Raw genomic sequence first — 15,626 nt, forward strand, 5'->3', positions numbered from 1 at the left:
GTGGTGCATGTACGTCTACAATCTATACCTATCTAGTTCGTCGCTAGAACTCTTTTTTTGACTTTGGATTGCTTGTTCTATTTCTTGCTTTGATTAGCGATTTTCTTTTCTTCTCGATTCCTCTTTCTTGTGAATCTTTTCCTCATTCTTGCGAAACTTCCCCTTTCTTTCTGAAAATCCAATCCACAACGACTCCCAATTCCCCATTACTGCTGCTAGTTTTGTACGAACGACAAGTGTATACATACGATTGATTCTTTGATAGAGATTTTGTGACGAACGTGAATGACTGAACGAATTGTTTTGTTTTGTAGTTTCGTGGATCGGGGTCTGGACGCTCAGCGCTCATGTTCGACCAGGTGGTATGTATCGTGAACCCCTTTAGTATTTCCTTCGAAGCTATGACAACGACCACCAGTGTTTTCTAGGGTGTAATCTATCGCCTGACCATAAGAGCAGGGGCCATGTAATTATGCGTGAAAGCAAGGGTACACCATTACTATCAAGGTCGAAGAAGCCAAATATCTGCAGGGTCCACACCGCCCAGTCCTTTCTTTTCCTCCTCAGTCAAGCTGTCCACCCAAGCTTTGCGCTGCTCATCGTTGGCCTCGATGGCTTCTTCGTACTCTGGCACATTTGATACCCACCCATCCTCATATACGCCAACAGATTCCCGAACCTTTTCGATCGCTTTCTCGACCTCGGCCCACTGCACTGCGTCTTCCTCCGCCTTCTGAACGTCCTCCTTGCAGAGCTCTGGATGAGGAAAGGGTACTCCGGGTCCTACAAGCTCCTCCCAGTGATTCGCCGCGGTGATGAGGTCCAACTTGAGAGTCGCAAACCCGCCGTGCCAGCAAAACTGCGCGATTCCTGGCAACTGCTCGGACATGTGTCGTCCTGGAGATTCGGGGTTGACGAGGGAGGCCCAGACGGTATCGAGCTTGGTGTCGTTATAGAGCATGTAGTACGCCTTGTGGAGGTACGCGTTTTCCCTTTCGACTTCCTCTTTGGGTTTTCCGGGGAAGAAGAGGCGTTGTTGGATGAATTGGGGGGCGAAGGCTGTGAGGTAGAGAGGGAGGACGGCGGTGTGTTGCCAGTCGATTATGGAGGAGATTTGGATTGAGCCATCGCGGTCGAGCGCGTCTTTGGAGAGGAAGATGTTGGTGTGATGCGAGTCGCGGAGGGTGAGAGAGGGGCGGTGGTAGCGCTTGTCTGTGGGGATGAGGTGGGCCACGATATTGTCGTAGAGGTTGAGGAGGTGGATGTGCTCTTCGGGTATTTGGAGATGGGGAGGGGCTTCCCATGGGGCTCTGTAGGTGCGGCCTGTAGAGGGTGGTGGTTTGGCGAATTTGCGGATCCAAGCACGTTCGCAGTTGGAGATGGATTTGAGGTAGGAGGCAACGTCTGGCCATGGCCCGCGGTCAAGTTCGAGTTCGAGGTCGCGTGGGTTTCCGTGCTTGCCTTCCCAGAAGCCGAGCTGCACGGTGCTAGGTCCGAGTACGAATTCCTCGTCGACTTTGCCCCACACTGTGAGGTCGCGTGCGAGCTCTGGTGGAAGGTCGTTGCGGTAGTACAAGGAGCCGTAGCCGCCGCTAATGGCTTTGGTAGCTACAGACTCGAATTTGATCCACTGGTCGACGACTCTGAGCTTCTGTGACATGGTCAGTTCGTCCCAGACGGAGAGGAGCGACACGCCGTCTGCGACGTCCATGATGATGTGCTCTGCTCCGACTGGCGTCTCCTCCGCGCGTGACGAACAGGAGAGGACGCGAGGGATTTGTGTTAGACCCAGGCGCTCGCGGAGAAAGCGCATCGTGGCGACTTCGCTTGCGGTGACCAAGTGTGGAGGTCCAGCAAGGGGGGTAGGGAGTCGAGCGATGACGCGACGTCCGTCGGTCATTTGTACATCGAACACTTTGTTGCATCGTCCTTCTGCGAGTTTTTTGAACCCGGCCACTCCAGTTGCGTTTGCGCTGCGCGTGGCGGCGTCCTTTAGTGCTTCGATGTTGAAGGGTTGGTATCGTAGGGATTGGTGGCGTTGTTCGTTTTGGAGCCATCGGCCGGTTGTGTAGCGGAAGAAGTCATCGTTTGGAGACGCTTTCGTACTGAGGAGACGAAAGCGTCGTAGGTTGGGTGCGGAGAGGATTCGGGGATGCAGGGCGGCGGATAGTAGAAAGGGGGTGAGCTTGTGACGTCAGACTCAAGGGAAGCTTGTGAGGTTTGATTCAAGTTTGATTGGACAACTTTTTCCCTTTCTTCTCTGATACTGTACAATGCGCCCACTGCTTTCAATTCTGGTCTGGATATTTGCAAAGCGCGGGGTTTACATAGGGTTGAACGTTGAGGTGCAGGTAGTGATAGGGATCTGTTGGGGGTATGTACGTACACTGGCACCACATTTTCGAACATACGGTATACACAACCCACTCTCTCTCTTCAGAACCAGGACCACGACTACGACGATGCTTGAACGCGAGCCGGCATTGTCGCCTCTGCAGGGGTTTCCCCAGGAGTTACTGGGCGAGGTCCTCACAGCATGCCTACCTCCCATCCTCGACCACCACGCTCGCCGCCAGTTCCTCATTCTGCGCTCAGTCTGCCGTGAATGGAGGCAAGCGGCGTTCGGGACACACGTCCTATGGGCTGGTATCATATTCCGGATGCACGAAAAGGCAGAGTGGACGAAGGAGGGGCGTATACCTTGGCAGGCTATTCGTTCGTGGTTCGACCGTGCGGGCGCTACACCACTTCATTTCGAACTTGTGTTCGATGTGGGGAGGGATAATCCTCGTGGGATGCCTGTCCCTGAGGGTCTGGAGGAGGATTTGCCGAAGCTTTATGGGTTGTTGAGGGAGGAGGGGAGGGAGTGGAGGGGTGTTTGTGTTGGGTATGTTCCGTCGTTTGGTGCGCCACTGGAGTCGTTCCGGGGGATGCTGGAGGGGAATCTGGCTTTGTCGGCGGGGGAAGGAAGGGGAGGAGGAGGAGGGAAGTCTGCTTGGAGGGATCTTAGGACGCTTGGAGTCCCTGTTACCAGTGACCTTGTGCGCTCCCCTGGGTTTGTCTCCTGGATCGGGAATCTTGGAAGATATTCCCCGAGGTTGGAGGACCTCGAGTTGTTCGTTACTGGCCCTTCCAAGCGTTCAAAGACGATCAAGGCTCGTGTTGAGCATCCGGACGTTACGAGGTTGACGCTTACATTCCAGTCGATTTCGGTGCTGAATGTGATGGATGTTGCAGTGTGCGGTTTGTCGAATCTCAAGAGGCTGGAACTGCTGTGTCGCGATAGGTTCTCCGACACGCGCAAATATCCTGAACAGTACGAACTCCACCCGCGATTCTTCATGCACGAGCGCATCGAGGAGCTTGTGGTTGTTTCTAGTTCTGACCCCTATTATCCGTTAGAGTTTCTTACTCTCCCCTCCCTTCGTTCTTTGACTTGCCGATGGAAAGAAATACCAGGAAAAGGGGGCGTAATCAGCCCCGACAGGTCTATTCTCGCGTTCTTGCTACGCTCGGGCGCAGAGCTGCGGGAGGTGGATCTGGGAGAGATGGGGCCGCTGGTGGATGCTGGTCCGGAGGTGTGGTGCGCGCTTGCGGAGTGTACGAGGCTGAGGAGAGTGGTTCTGTCGAGTTGGACGTTGGAGAGGCAGTTGGAGGCTAGGTTTCGGGAAGCCTTTCTGAAGTATTGGTCGAGAGTGGGATCAGCCGTATGTGAAGGAGGGAGCGGGAGGTCGGGGCCGGGAAGGGTAGAAGGGGAGGAAGGGCTGCCGTTTGCTGCGATACGCGAGATCGTTGTGTATGGACATTTGGATAAGGTGGACCTCAAGGCTATTGCGCGATACTTCTTGAGGCGGCAGAGTCTTATTGAGCAGTCCTCCACTTCCAAGCAAGTCAAAGAGAGACTTGACTACGAGCGCCAGTCTTCAAGTGGAGATGGTGGACAAGAGGGTCTCCCGAGGGTTCAGTCGAGGAAGGAGGAGATTGTGATTAAATTTAGAGGTCGGGATGGGTATGCTCTGGAGAAGACTGAGGAGATGAGAAGGGATTTGGAGAGTAATCTAGAGTATGCGAAGGCCTTTGGAGTGTTGGATGGTCTAGGTGTACGAGTGGTGTTCGAAGAGGCTTAGCCACTACCTTCCACTTGGCTTTGAATGGACTGAATTATTTAGTCCTTGTTTCCAGCGAGGTTCTATGGTGACCGAGCTATGCAGTCTATGCCTGCTAATAGGTCTCAATTATGCGCGGATTTCTTCTAGTAGAAGCACTGTTGCAACAAATCGACTATGACTATAACAAATTCTAGCCACCGAGAGTATATACGAAAAGAATATGATGGGATTAGGAGATGGGAGCAAAGGTCGTGAAAAAGAGTGGGATCACCTTCAAAAGAGTGGGATGGCGGTGGCGGAGTGGCCTCTCTCCATTTTCAGCGATACAACTTCAAATTATTTCGAACCAGGCGCCCCAGCAGCGCGCAACAAAATATTCTCCTCCCCAACCTCTACCTACCAAACCCAACCCTAAACCAAACCTTAAGCCCAACTCTAACCCAAATCCCCACCCTAACAGCTGCGCTACACGCATCTAACTAACCCTAACTCTAACAGCCGCCCTTCAACGGGCGGCGGGAAGGGTGGGAAGGATTGGCGTCACACTCGACGAAAAGAGTGGGATGTCGGCCGGGATCCCACTCTTTTCCCCCACCCCACTTTTTTTTTTGGGCAACCGCACTCTTCTCGGCGCAATCACACTTTGAATCTCCAATCCCATCCTATTCTTTTCGTCATCTCCCAGCCACCGGTCTACAACTTCGACATCACAAACTCCACAGCCCTCGTCCCTAACCCTAATGGCGGATAAGCCGCTACAATCGCCGCTGCGTCCATATTGAACAACCACGGCGCCAACGACCACGCAAACCATGCTAAAACCCACACGATCCCCACCCCCCTCGTAAACCAATTCGGCTTAATCGGCCTCCCACACCTCTTCGCCACCTCCACCACAGCATCCTCAAACGTTATCGCGCAAGCTTGGAGGACGAATGTACGGATAGCGAGACTGTCGCGACGGCCAGTCGCAACGCAGTCGATGAGGTAGTGCAGGAGCCCGGAGCAGAAGAAGGCGCCGAAGAGGCGGGTGTACCGTGATACCACCCCCTTTTGGGGGAGACGGAGGATTTTGAAGGCTAAGAAATCGGCGTGAGATGTTAGTGTCTGCAAGTAGGCGCGTTAGTTGGTGATTCAGGGGTGTAGTATGGAGTAGAAGGACCCACCCTTCGAAGGGCCTGATGCCATACCCTCCCCCAAGCTCGACGGACGGTGTACGCGTCCAGAGGATTACCCAGCATCTGCGGCCACTCGTGTGGCTCGCCCCATCCCACTGGAACACCGGCTGCGCTGGTGAGGAGATACGGCAACCACAGGATGTGGTAACTTGCTGTAATGAACAGCCAGCATGCCACCATTCGAGCTGGGAAGCCACGCCCGATCAGGCTGCTCCAATCTTCGAAATACGGTACGAGCCTGATGATAGAAAAACATAGGTCGACGAATAGGGCATGATAAATGAACTGAACGAGCTGGTAGAGGATGAACGTCCACCGCCGACGCGGAGGGGGCGGCGGTGGGAGGTGGCCGGGTGGAGGCTCAAACGACCACCCGATACCCCTCAACGCGACGCGGAGTTGCAGAGCCCATTTTAGTCTGCTCCAAAATGACCTCTGTGAGACATGCTTTACTTTCCCCGCGTCTGTCAGCGCCTTGTCAGAGCGAAGATACAGCTCGTTTTGGACGTTTGTGAGGAGGATTTTGTCGGAGGCGCCGAAGAGGAGGAACATGAGGCAGGCGACGTGGCCTGGGTCTGGTTTTTGGGCGTCGGAGATGGGTAGGAAGACTGGCCAGATGCATAGGATGAGGATGGGGAGGAAAAAGAGGCGCCGGTATGGGGAGGGCCGGGAAGCTGTTCCTAAGATGTGGATTGCCTCTGCGGATAGGAGCAGAGTCGTCGTTGAGGGTGGGTTGAGCATTTGTCTAGCTCCCCAGTGCTCTCTGTGCGGAGGGTGTTAGTTATGGTATAGGTTTTATGAGACTCGTGTCAACATACCGGATGTTTGGTGCGCCGATATTGTCTGGCTACCGAGGAAGGTTAGGGTCTCCACTCCATGTTGTTTCATTAATCGCTTCAAAAGCGTATTCCGAAGTATGTCTTTTTTTTTTTTTATTTCGTTGCTTCGATTGACGGCAGGCTTACACAGTTTCGACCGCAGGTATTAGTTAAACGAGACAGCGAGATTGGACTCAGGCAGAAGGGGAGGAACATGACGCGTGGTCTTGGCATCTTGAATTGTTCGAACCAAAAGGGTAGGGACGGCGGTCAACTTTTCTCGGCATGGGGATCAGGGCTTTTGACGACGGTACAACGAGCACTTCTTGCGGTGGGATCTCTGAGGACAAATCCTTCGGGATGGGCTGCTCGCATCTCCGACCTAATGTAGTCACTTGAGTTTGTCAATATGGATGCGCGCTCGTGGTGGTGAACTTGGTGGACTTACCGCGTAAGATGAACAGCTGTATCGCTGGAAAGCAGGGTGTTCACTCCAGGGATCTAGTTTAAGTTACCACCTGGATCTCGCTCGAGGGCGTCCAGGATGTGCTGTTTTTTTTTTTTTTTTTTTTTTTTTTTCTTCATCTGGCATGCTCTTCGTATTGGTAGAGCTCGCCTTGAGACCCATCTTCCTCCAACGGCGAGCGATTGTTGCAGAGCTAGAAGACTTGTGTTCAGTAAAACACCGTTGATCGCCCATCGAGATGTGGAGCATATGTACCTCATGGTGTGTTTTGTGGTTTTGAGCATTCGGACACTTTTTTGCCTATTGGTGTGTCCTTGATTGTGTAAATCTCGGAGATAGTCGTTGACTTCGTCGTCTACGATAGATGCTGTATAATTTAATCAGAAAAGCAGAGTCGGCGCAGACTACATATGTCAACTGTGAAACTCACGGCAATCCTTATGCTGATTCTTTCCGGTGGGATTGTTAGCACTGAGCATATCTTTGTCGGGATGGAGGCAGTCCGCAAGCGCGAATCTTGATAAAGAACTGAGAACGGTGCATGAAGGTGGGCACAGTGGATACTTAGTAACTTATAATTCTGAGTGTCCGTTAAGGTTTTGGGCGCTGTCAGCCATCCTGATGGATCCCCCGGTTCAAACGTTCATCGCGCAGCAGTGGCTGTCTACACCTTGGATCCTTTATAGGATTCCGTGCCCATTCTGTAAAGAGACGGTGAAAAATATGTGGCTAGGGAGGGACTTGACATGGAATAACGGAATATACGACATAGAGAAGGAGGAAATCTCCTATGTTCCATTGAAAGCCGCCGACCATTGTCCGAAAGAAACCTTTAATCAGATTAACTTTGATATTTTACGTCGAAAGGAGCCTGCCACACTAGTGTGAAGCTTGAACGTGATACAGGAAAACTTTATCCAGATACACGTCAGAAATGCTACTTAACGGAATTTCAACTGTTTACATGCTTTTTGTCCTGGAAGTTTCGCAGAGATGCCTATGCATGCTGGACTCGGTGGACAAACTTACGGAAGCAAAATCATAGGTACACGTGTTAGATTCGGGCTGGGACAGAAATAAGGAAGAAAGTTCAACCCTAACCATTTACATTGTGATGAGAGAACGATCTCAGTGCAGCTAGAACCAGAACGTAGCGTCTCCCTCTGGGCCAGCCCGACTCGGAGTCTACTGTTGACCTCAACGCGTCGACGCGATCGGTCACGCAGCGCGGCGTCATAACACGTGACTGAGTCGTCCAAAACGGGCGATGCACTGACCAGAATTTTGCTGTTCGTTGCTTGCCCCGCTCCACCATCTACCGCCACCACAATGCCCAGGGCGCGCACCACATCCAAGCCCGAGTCCAGGCTGACGCGTCAAGGCACGCAGAACAGCGAGAAGACGGACGCCAGCGACAAGAGCGACAAAAAACGAAGTAGGTCGCCGGCGACTAGGACATCAAAACGGGCGCGAGTTGAACCAGCGACGACAGCGGCGACCAAGGCCAAAACGACCACCAAGGCTGCGGCAGCACAGAAGGCGGCCAGCAAGTCTGCTGAGAAGCCTGTCGCGAAGCCTGCGCCCAAGGCCGCTGCCCCTAGAGCACCCAAAGCCCCAAAACCGGATTTAATCTCGCCACCAACACTTCCTGCTCCAACACGACCATCGCCTCTTGTCTGGGTGTGGGGAGCCACCGACTCTGGCCAGCTTGGGCTGGGTGAAAACTACAACAGCGAGGTCCCGAAACCCAGGAGACACCCCTGGGCCGAGCAGCAGATCTCAGAAGGGACGTTTGGTTCGGAACCTGGAGCTGGCATTCTTTCCGTCACCTCTGGAGGCTTGCATACTTACTTGCTTGACGAGAAGGGTAGAGTGAGTGTTCCCTATTATTTTCCTGAATTGCGCTGAATTATCGGATCCAGATTTGGTCCGCTGGTACCAACGACGAGGGGGCTCTTGGTCGTGAAACCAAGAAGGAACCCACCGAGAATGAGGCCCACTTGAGAGCCCAGGAATTCGTCTTGATTCAAACCCTTGCCGACGAGGGCTTCCGGGCCGTCCAGCTTGCCACGGGCGACAACTTTGGTGCCGCCCTCAACGATCAGGGTGATCTGAAAGTGTGGGGTACCTTCCGAGTCAGTAAACATGCATATCTCGCTTCCCTTCCATTCGATCTGACTCATTCATGACTAGGACGATGAAGGCAAATCTAACTTCTCATCTGACGTCGGGAAGCAACTCGCGCCGACGTCCATCACCATCCACGGATTGTATACCCCCAAATCTTCATCCGACAAAATTGCTTCTATCGCTGGTGGTGAGAACCACTTGGTGGCACTGACCACCCAAGGCGAGGTCTACTCGTGGGGCATTGGTGGCTCGGGTCAGCTAGGCCGCAGAGTATTGTCTCGCCACAAAAACGAGGCCCTTGCGCCGAAACGAGTCGTGCTCGGAAGTCGCTCGCGCAAGGCTGTCCTCATCGGTGCCGGTCTGCGATCGACCTTTGCTGTGGACCAGGCAGGCGAGGTGTGGGGTTGGGGCCTCAACAGTGTTGGCCAACTCGGTATCGGCGAACGTGGCGAGATCGTGCTTCAGCCTACCAAGTTGGAGGTGCTGAGTCCCTCGAACTTGCCTAGCAGCGTCGAGGGGGAGCAGGATCGAGTCGTCCAGATTCGAGGAGGCGAGTTCCACACCGTCTTCCGTACCGCCCAGGGCAAGGTGTACGCTTGCGGCGCGTGCAACGACTATCAGCTCGGTCTACCCGAGGACCACGAGGTGTTCGAGGGCAAGGGAACGAGGGGAGCAGAGTGCATCACGGAGCCGGTGCTTGTGCCTTTGCCCGACGCTGTGAAGGACGACCCGGTGGTGTGGATCTCGGCTGGTCCCCGGTACAGCATGGCTGTTACTCAGGACGGTGCGCTGCTCTCGTGGGGTGTTGGTGAGCAGTCGGAGCTTGGGTTGGGTGACGAGACGGAGGCTGTCACTCCTCAGATTGTCGTTAGGAGAACGGGTAGCTGGTCGGCCATGCAGGTCTCGTGTGGAGGCCAGCATGTTGTTGGGTTGTTCAAGAAGCGAGAGTCGTCGTAAACTGTCATTTCATCATTTAGCAGGGTCATGATATAGACTTGTATTTTCGATTGTATTCGTTCATCGGCATTATTTTCGCAGTTTCTTTTTCTCCCATGTTTTTTTTCGTTTGTTTGGAACTTGTACATACTTACATTTTCTCTGCGTTAATTGTACATCCAGCGGAGCCTCTCGTTGATATAACCCCTTCATTGGTGCAGGAGGTAGTGGGCTGGGGCTCGTACCCCGTTGAATCTGCTTCGTCTGTGGGTACGGGTATTGTTTATGGTAGGAACTTGATACTAGTTGCTTCTACATAGTAAGTTGAAAACTTTGAAGGCAATCCGCGACTACAATGATAAGTTATTCTCCGAGTATAGCAGCAGTCTTTCAAGGTCACGCAGGGCTGCCTTTGACGTTATTAGTACAGGTCCTCCGGAAGCGGTTGTGAGACTGGAGCTAACTCCAATAATGGGGTTGTCGGGCGATACGGACATCCAGGGTACCTCGGAATTCACAGTAGTGCGTTACCGATGTCGCCGTTTCGCTGTTAAATGACTGTCAGCAGACGTTGAGCGTTGCCTGGCGTCTCTATCTCTGTACTTCCAAGGGGCGTCGACAAGGCGCCTAGAAAACTGCACAGTCATCGTTGTACATCAATGTGACTCCTCTTTGTATCGTGCCGGGGTGCCTCAGATGGCTGCCGTGATGGCGCATCAGTCGGAGTGTTGCGATTCATCATTCGGGCCGTCGCGAGACCAGCTGCAGCTTCTGTGCAACGTTGTGTTCCTTTCTTTCCGACTCGTTGCGACTGCGACCTGGCGCAAGGCGTCTATTTTCTCCCTGGAAGAACCGCCATGCGAGTCGCAAAGGTTAAGAAGACTGATGGACCCGAGAAGACTGATAGAAATTTCATACAGTGCACCCACCGGCGACCATGGGCATTACGGACGAGCGCTCACTTTTTTTTAGATCACTGACAGTCATCTTTGAATTGGGGTCGCCATGAGAATCCCACTAATAAACTGTGACTGTGGCGATCTGAAATATTTTCTATTTCTCGTCACATCTGAACCACCCAGAAAATGCACAGCTCGCTGGTCAGGAGCCCGTTGTCTGCTACCTACACGGCGAACGATTATGACTACGCCTACGAGGACGGTTACGGCACAGACAGCGCCCTGTCCTCGGCTCGTTCAATGCCAATAGCTGTTTTTGCAACTGGTATGTCACCCTGGATTTCTCTCAGCTGTTTACTGAACCACGATGTAAATTTTAGATCATGAGCCTACGCCTCTCCAGGTTCTCCACGAGTTCTATGAGGCCAATGAAGAAGCGCTGAGACCTCAAGCGCTCGAAGTAATCCAAAAGAGCCAAGACCCGAAGACCATTGACGAGATATTGAATGGTATGGGCGAAAAGGCGCAAACGCTTGTCAAAGGACTGCAAGCGCTAGGCCAGATCCACCCTTGCATAGGAGGTATTTTACCTTGTTTTCCTGAACGGAAAAGCATTATACTCATTCGCGAACAGTCGCTGTCGGAGCATTCGTCCTGGTCGTCACTTTGGATATGACTCGACGAGAAAATGACCGAAAGGTGTTGGCAGTCAAGCTGCAGATCCATGAACTCATGATGGTCTTCTTCGAGTAAGTCGCGAAACCCTTTGCGAGGAGTGGTTTCTAACATTGTTCGCAAGGCTTCGACATGTTCGAAACTCACATGAACAAGGGCGAGATGGTGTCACGCTCGAAGAGCGTCTACAACCTTTGATGCAAACCATTGCCCATGATATCAAAACGTGCGCGTCTGCTTGTGACGCATATCTCAAAAAGAGCTTCTTGAGTATGTCGAGCACCTCATTCTGCTAACCGGAGAGATTGGCTCACCTTCTCCCTAGTGAAGACGATAAAATCGAGTGTTTACGAAGGCAGACTCTCGGACTTTGTGGCTGCCTTCATTGACCACCGTCGAAAACTCGAATTGGCGATGTCCCTTCATACATCACTCGGTGTCGATGCTGCCAACGAAAAGCTAGATGAGCAAGGAGATCGACTCCGAGTCATCGAGCAGAAACTCGACATGATTGCGGTCTTCCGCAAACTTGACACTCCACGAGAGAAAGACGTGCTTCGGTTTCTCGATAGCCATGGTGGTGCGAAAGCATGTATTGCCAACGACGAGCACTTGGAAGAGCTCGTTACGAGGGCTGGTGATAATGCCAGCGTGTCTCGAATCTCGCGGAAAGATTCTGGGCGTCGTTCCAACGACATCCCGGAACTAAGGAAGCGTTTAATGAAGGAACTGCAGGAAGACATCGATGATGCATTCAACCGCAACATGATCCTCTTCGAGCGCAAGCTGGAGATGCAGAACAGGCAGCTGACGGAGGCGGTACAGCAGCAGTCTAGCCAGATCATCACTACTTTGCTGGCAGGGGCTCACGATCGCATTTCAGACAAGGTTCGTTCTCCAAGTGTTCGATTTCGTCGACATGGTCTTAATTTGACCCCTTCTCCAGGACCTTCAGCAAATCTGGAAAGACATGGTAAGAGACACGGTAACTTTCGCTTTTATCAACACTAACATTTTTATGGCAGGGCTGGAAGGGAAGCGTCAAGGCTCGACATTTCGTTCTCGCCCTCCACGACTACTACACAAACCAGGCAAACCAACGCTCCTCTCCAAGTGATCGATCCTCTTTGTCCCCTCTGCCTTCACCTGGGATGCCTCGTTCGCCACAACCTTCCAGTGCACGGAGCCACTCATCTTTGCTTCAGCGCCGCAGGCAAGACGACCGATGGGCTCTTGCATACATCAACGCGGCTTATGTCCAACCTATCCTGGAGGCAGTGGATGACGACGGAACGGGTTTCGTGAGCGTCATGGAAGTCAACACTTTCGTGGAGTCTCGACCTGATGGGTGGAGGTACGTCCATACTACACCAATTGAGAAGCCGCTCATCCAAACCATGTACTGTTAGCCTACCCACTTGGATTGCCTTCTGGGCTGTGGGTTCGTGTTATTTCTCCCTCCTCAATCGGCCGCAGCTGATAATTTCTCCAGGCTGGCAAGCAAGCATCTCGAAATACAAGGCCAAGATTTACGAACTCGTCCGGACCATGTTCGAGGTTCTTGAACACGTCCTCCCATCCAACCGACGCGCAATAGACGAGTACCTCTTCCACCCTTCATTCTGGAGAATCGAACTGCTTCTCCGTTCAACGCGATCGATCAGCTCGACTATCATGTCCGATCCTGACCTCGCGCGTGTCACAGAAGCATATTCGAGCATGGAGGAAGAAAGAATTGAAGGAAATCTTCGAGAGGTAGGCTACGAGCTTGATACCCCTGCGACGGTGTCGTTGGTTACTGGAGAGGGGCGAATAGAACGTGTAAGTGCTCCGGCCTCTGTCAGGGAACACAGGCGACGCTTACACTCAGCTCCCGTGCTCAGTATGTCTATCCAGTCTTGTATCTCCTCCTTAAGCGTCATCTGAAAGTTTTGAAACTCGCCTGCAAGCACGTTTTGGATCCGGAGGAACTGGCCACTCTGAACGAATCGCTAGTGTCGGTCCTCCTCTCCGTCGATTACCGTATTCAGAACCTCGAAGGTATGGCCTCGGTTTGTGGGCATTATAACATGGCTGATACCTCGTCACCAGCCGTTTTCAAACAAACACACCTTGATGTACAGGGACGCTTTGGTAACTTTGCCTTTGGTCTGGTTGGTACCATGTTCCTATTTTATCGTCGTCGTTCTGAAAGCACTCGTAGTTCCAGCTCTCGTATGGTGATATCAAGAGGGTTCCGATTCAAAACTCGTTCGGTACTTGGGTTGACGAGGACGAGACAAGTGCCGCCAGTGGGACAGAACCTCTCACTATCGCGGCAATCAAGTCCTCCCTCAACTACATCTCCGCCGACATTCTCAAATATGGGATTCAGGATGCCTTCCATGCCACCGACTATTACGAGTTTGAGCCTCAGCGATTGCATGGCGTCAACCCCCTCCAGGGTACTTGGGTGGGCCATTGTTCTCGGCGAGAGGGAGACGAGACGATCACTTTCCTGATGCGCCTTTCCTTCCGACTATCACCTGACCGCAAAACCTTGCTGGGGAAAGGAGAAGACTATTCATCGGCATTCACTTTTAGTGGGACTGCCTCTAGAATCAGGACAGGGTATGATTTCATCGTGGAAATCCTCGACGATGACGACGGGATGTGTCGAAGCTGCAGCGGGTCTCTCAACCTCTCGACTGACACCATCACGGCGTCATGGACTGACCGCCGAAAGAAAGACAACCCCGACGAGGTCGATTACCAGCCATTTACCCTCCGAAGGACCCCTCCCATGCTCTACAGACATCGGTATACAGCCTCGCAATTTGTCGAAGACCCGGTACGCGCCCGATGGAGCTTTGCATGCAATGCGATCCTCCATGAAGTCCAGGCGCAAATGTGGTCCAGGAGATTCTTTGAGGCCAAATTTGCAGAACGCAAACGCTTTGTCGAACGTTCGACGAGGGACCTCATCGTTTCTATGGGATTGACGCCTCAGAATCCGTTATTCATGGCCGAAAAGCAAGAGCTGGATTATCTGAGAAGGGACTTGGACCCATCCGAGGCCAGGTTCTACCACGCGCTCGCCCAGTTTGAAATCCAGAAACTTCCGTGGCATCCGTGAGTCCCACTCGGAGAATCGGAATGCTGATTGCTCAATCTTCTTTCCTTTGTAGGGCATGGGGATGCGATTGGTGTGAGAGACGGATTACCAAGTGTAGAATCCTCTGCATCCAATGCATGTCGGAAGACATGTCCGACAACATCGATTTGTGTGGTGTGTGTACGGATCGCATGCCCACAAAACGCGGGTTTAGTCACGATGTGTCGCACCCAATGATCAAAGTCGAACAAACTCTTCACGACTTCCATTTCCTTCGGATCGTAGAATCGGCGAAAGCGACTTTAGGAAGAATCAAGGGGCTATTCCGGAATGTTGAATCTGGGATGAGGGAACAGGAAGCTGGTGGTGGCGACCATGGCAGTCTGCCTACCCCAAGGAGCTCGAGAGGCATGGAGGAAAGGGCGAATGCAGAGGATATACTTGCCTGTGCTTGCTGTCAGCAGAAGGTGAAAACCCCGTGCTGGGCGTGTGTCGTATGTGGTATGTCTTCAATTCCTTTATGCGGAAACGCTTCTCATAACATGTGCCTTGTGTACCTAACCTTTAATTGTAGTTCGCGACACGCTAATCTGTCACGATTGTGATGTCAAGAGGGCGCCTGCAGCACCTAGCGGCCCTTCACCGGGCCATTCGACATCTCACGCACTGGTTCGCATACGGGATAGCTCCATTGTTGGGCAGAACGCGACGACAGAAGAGAAGCTGGCTGCTCTCCAACAGCGCCTCGTGAACTTGGAACACAAGGTAGCTGACGGCCTGGCGGCAATCGACAACAAGGTGGAAGAAAAGCTCAGTCGATTGGAGGCTCGACTAGAGCATCGGTTGGCGACGTTCGAGGCGAATGCAGAGCTGAGATTCGACACCTTGGAAGCGCTGCTTCGTCAGGTCGCTGCTCAGACGTCCGCTCTGCCTTCGATGTATGGGGAGGTCGTTCGTGATCAGTTGCGGACTTTGGGTTTGTTGAAGCGACCATAATGCTGTTACGTTTAACAACCCATGTTCTTGGCTGTCGTAATTGCCTTAGTCTTGTTGTAAAAAAGTGGGTTGAGCTGCAATGTTATCCGCGATGTTCTGTGGATGACACTAGGTGACTTTTAGAATCTTGTTGGGCCAGTAACGGTTCCCATCTCCACGCAGAAGCATTGCAGTCCAGGAATGGAGCAGCCAGTTTCATCGTGGGGCACGCGAGGTCACTGATGCATGATAATTAAATAGATGATGGACGTTCCTGAAATACAGATAATCGGGAGTTCTTGGGACCAATGGGGAAGGCCATCCTCGTTGCTCCGTTGATCTTTCT

At 52.6% G+C, this 15,626-nt stretch overlaps 5 protein-coding genes across 5 annotated transcripts; 3 read left to right on the top strand and 2 right to left on the bottom strand.

Annotated features, from left to right (window-relative positions):
* Positions 1–502: 502 nt before the first annotated feature.
* On the bottom strand, positions 503–1,900 carry CC1G_02372 (protein kinase subdomain-containing protein PKL/CAK/Fmp29; the record flags this gene model as incomplete). Its single annotated transcript, XM_001830869.2, has 1 exon — positions 503–1,900. The coding sequence occupies one exon, from the start codon at positions 1,898–1,900 to the stop codon at positions 503–505; it is 1,398 nt and encodes a 465-aa protein (XP_001830921.2).
* Positions 1,901–2,462: 562 nt separating this feature from the next.
* Positions 2,463–4,127, top strand: CC1G_02373 (hypothetical protein; the record flags this gene model as incomplete). Its single annotated transcript, XM_001830870.1, has 1 exon — positions 2,463–4,127. The coding sequence occupies one exon, from the start codon at positions 2,463–2,465 to the stop codon at positions 4,125–4,127; it is 1,665 nt and encodes a 554-aa protein (XP_001830922.1).
* A 675-nt stretch (positions 4,128–4,802) lies between these two features.
* CC1G_02374 (hypothetical protein) lies at positions 4,803–6,028 on the bottom strand (the record flags this gene model as incomplete). The annotated part of the gene is made up of 2 exons (XM_001830871.2): positions 4,803–5,216; positions 5,276–6,028. 2 exons carry the CDS (start codon positions 6,026–6,028, stop codon positions 4,803–4,805), a joined length of 1,167 nt encoding a protein of 388 aa, XP_001830923.2.
* A 1,845-nt stretch (positions 6,029–7,873) lies between these two features.
* CC1G_02375 (RCC1 domain-containing protein) lies at positions 7,874–9,658 on the top strand (the record flags this gene model as incomplete). Its single annotated transcript, XM_001830872.2, has 3 exons — positions 7,874–8,443; positions 8,494–8,706; positions 8,765–9,658. Exons 1-3 carry the CDS (start codon positions 7,901–7,903, stop codon positions 9,656–9,658), a joined length of 1,650 nt encoding a protein of 549 aa, XP_001830924.1. The 5' UTR covers positions 7,874–7,900.
* A 1,064-nt stretch (positions 9,659–10,722) lies between these two features.
* CC1G_02376 (hypothetical protein) lies at positions 10,723–15,301 on the top strand (the record flags this gene model as incomplete). The annotated part of the gene is made up of 14 exons (XM_001830873.2): positions 10,723–10,861; positions 10,917–11,117; positions 11,171–11,285; positions 11,336–11,481; positions 11,537–12,099; positions 12,158–12,184; positions 12,237–12,565; positions 12,621–12,652; positions 12,704–13,032; positions 13,095–13,251; positions 13,303–13,364; positions 13,421–14,322; positions 14,379–14,806; positions 14,880–15,301. 14 exons carry the CDS (start codon positions 10,723–10,725, stop codon positions 15,299–15,301), a joined length of 3,852 nt encoding a protein of 1,283 aa, XP_001830925.2.
* Positions 15,302–15,626: the final 325 nt, after the last annotated feature.

This window comes from Coprinopsis cinerea, assembly GCF_000182895.1.
Source record: "Coprinopsis cinerea okayama7#130 chromosome 3 map unlocalized cont3.3, whole genome shotgun sequence".
Lineage (NCBI taxonomy): Eukaryota > Fungi > Basidiomycota > Agaricomycetes > Agaricales > Psathyrellaceae > Coprinopsis > Coprinopsis cinerea.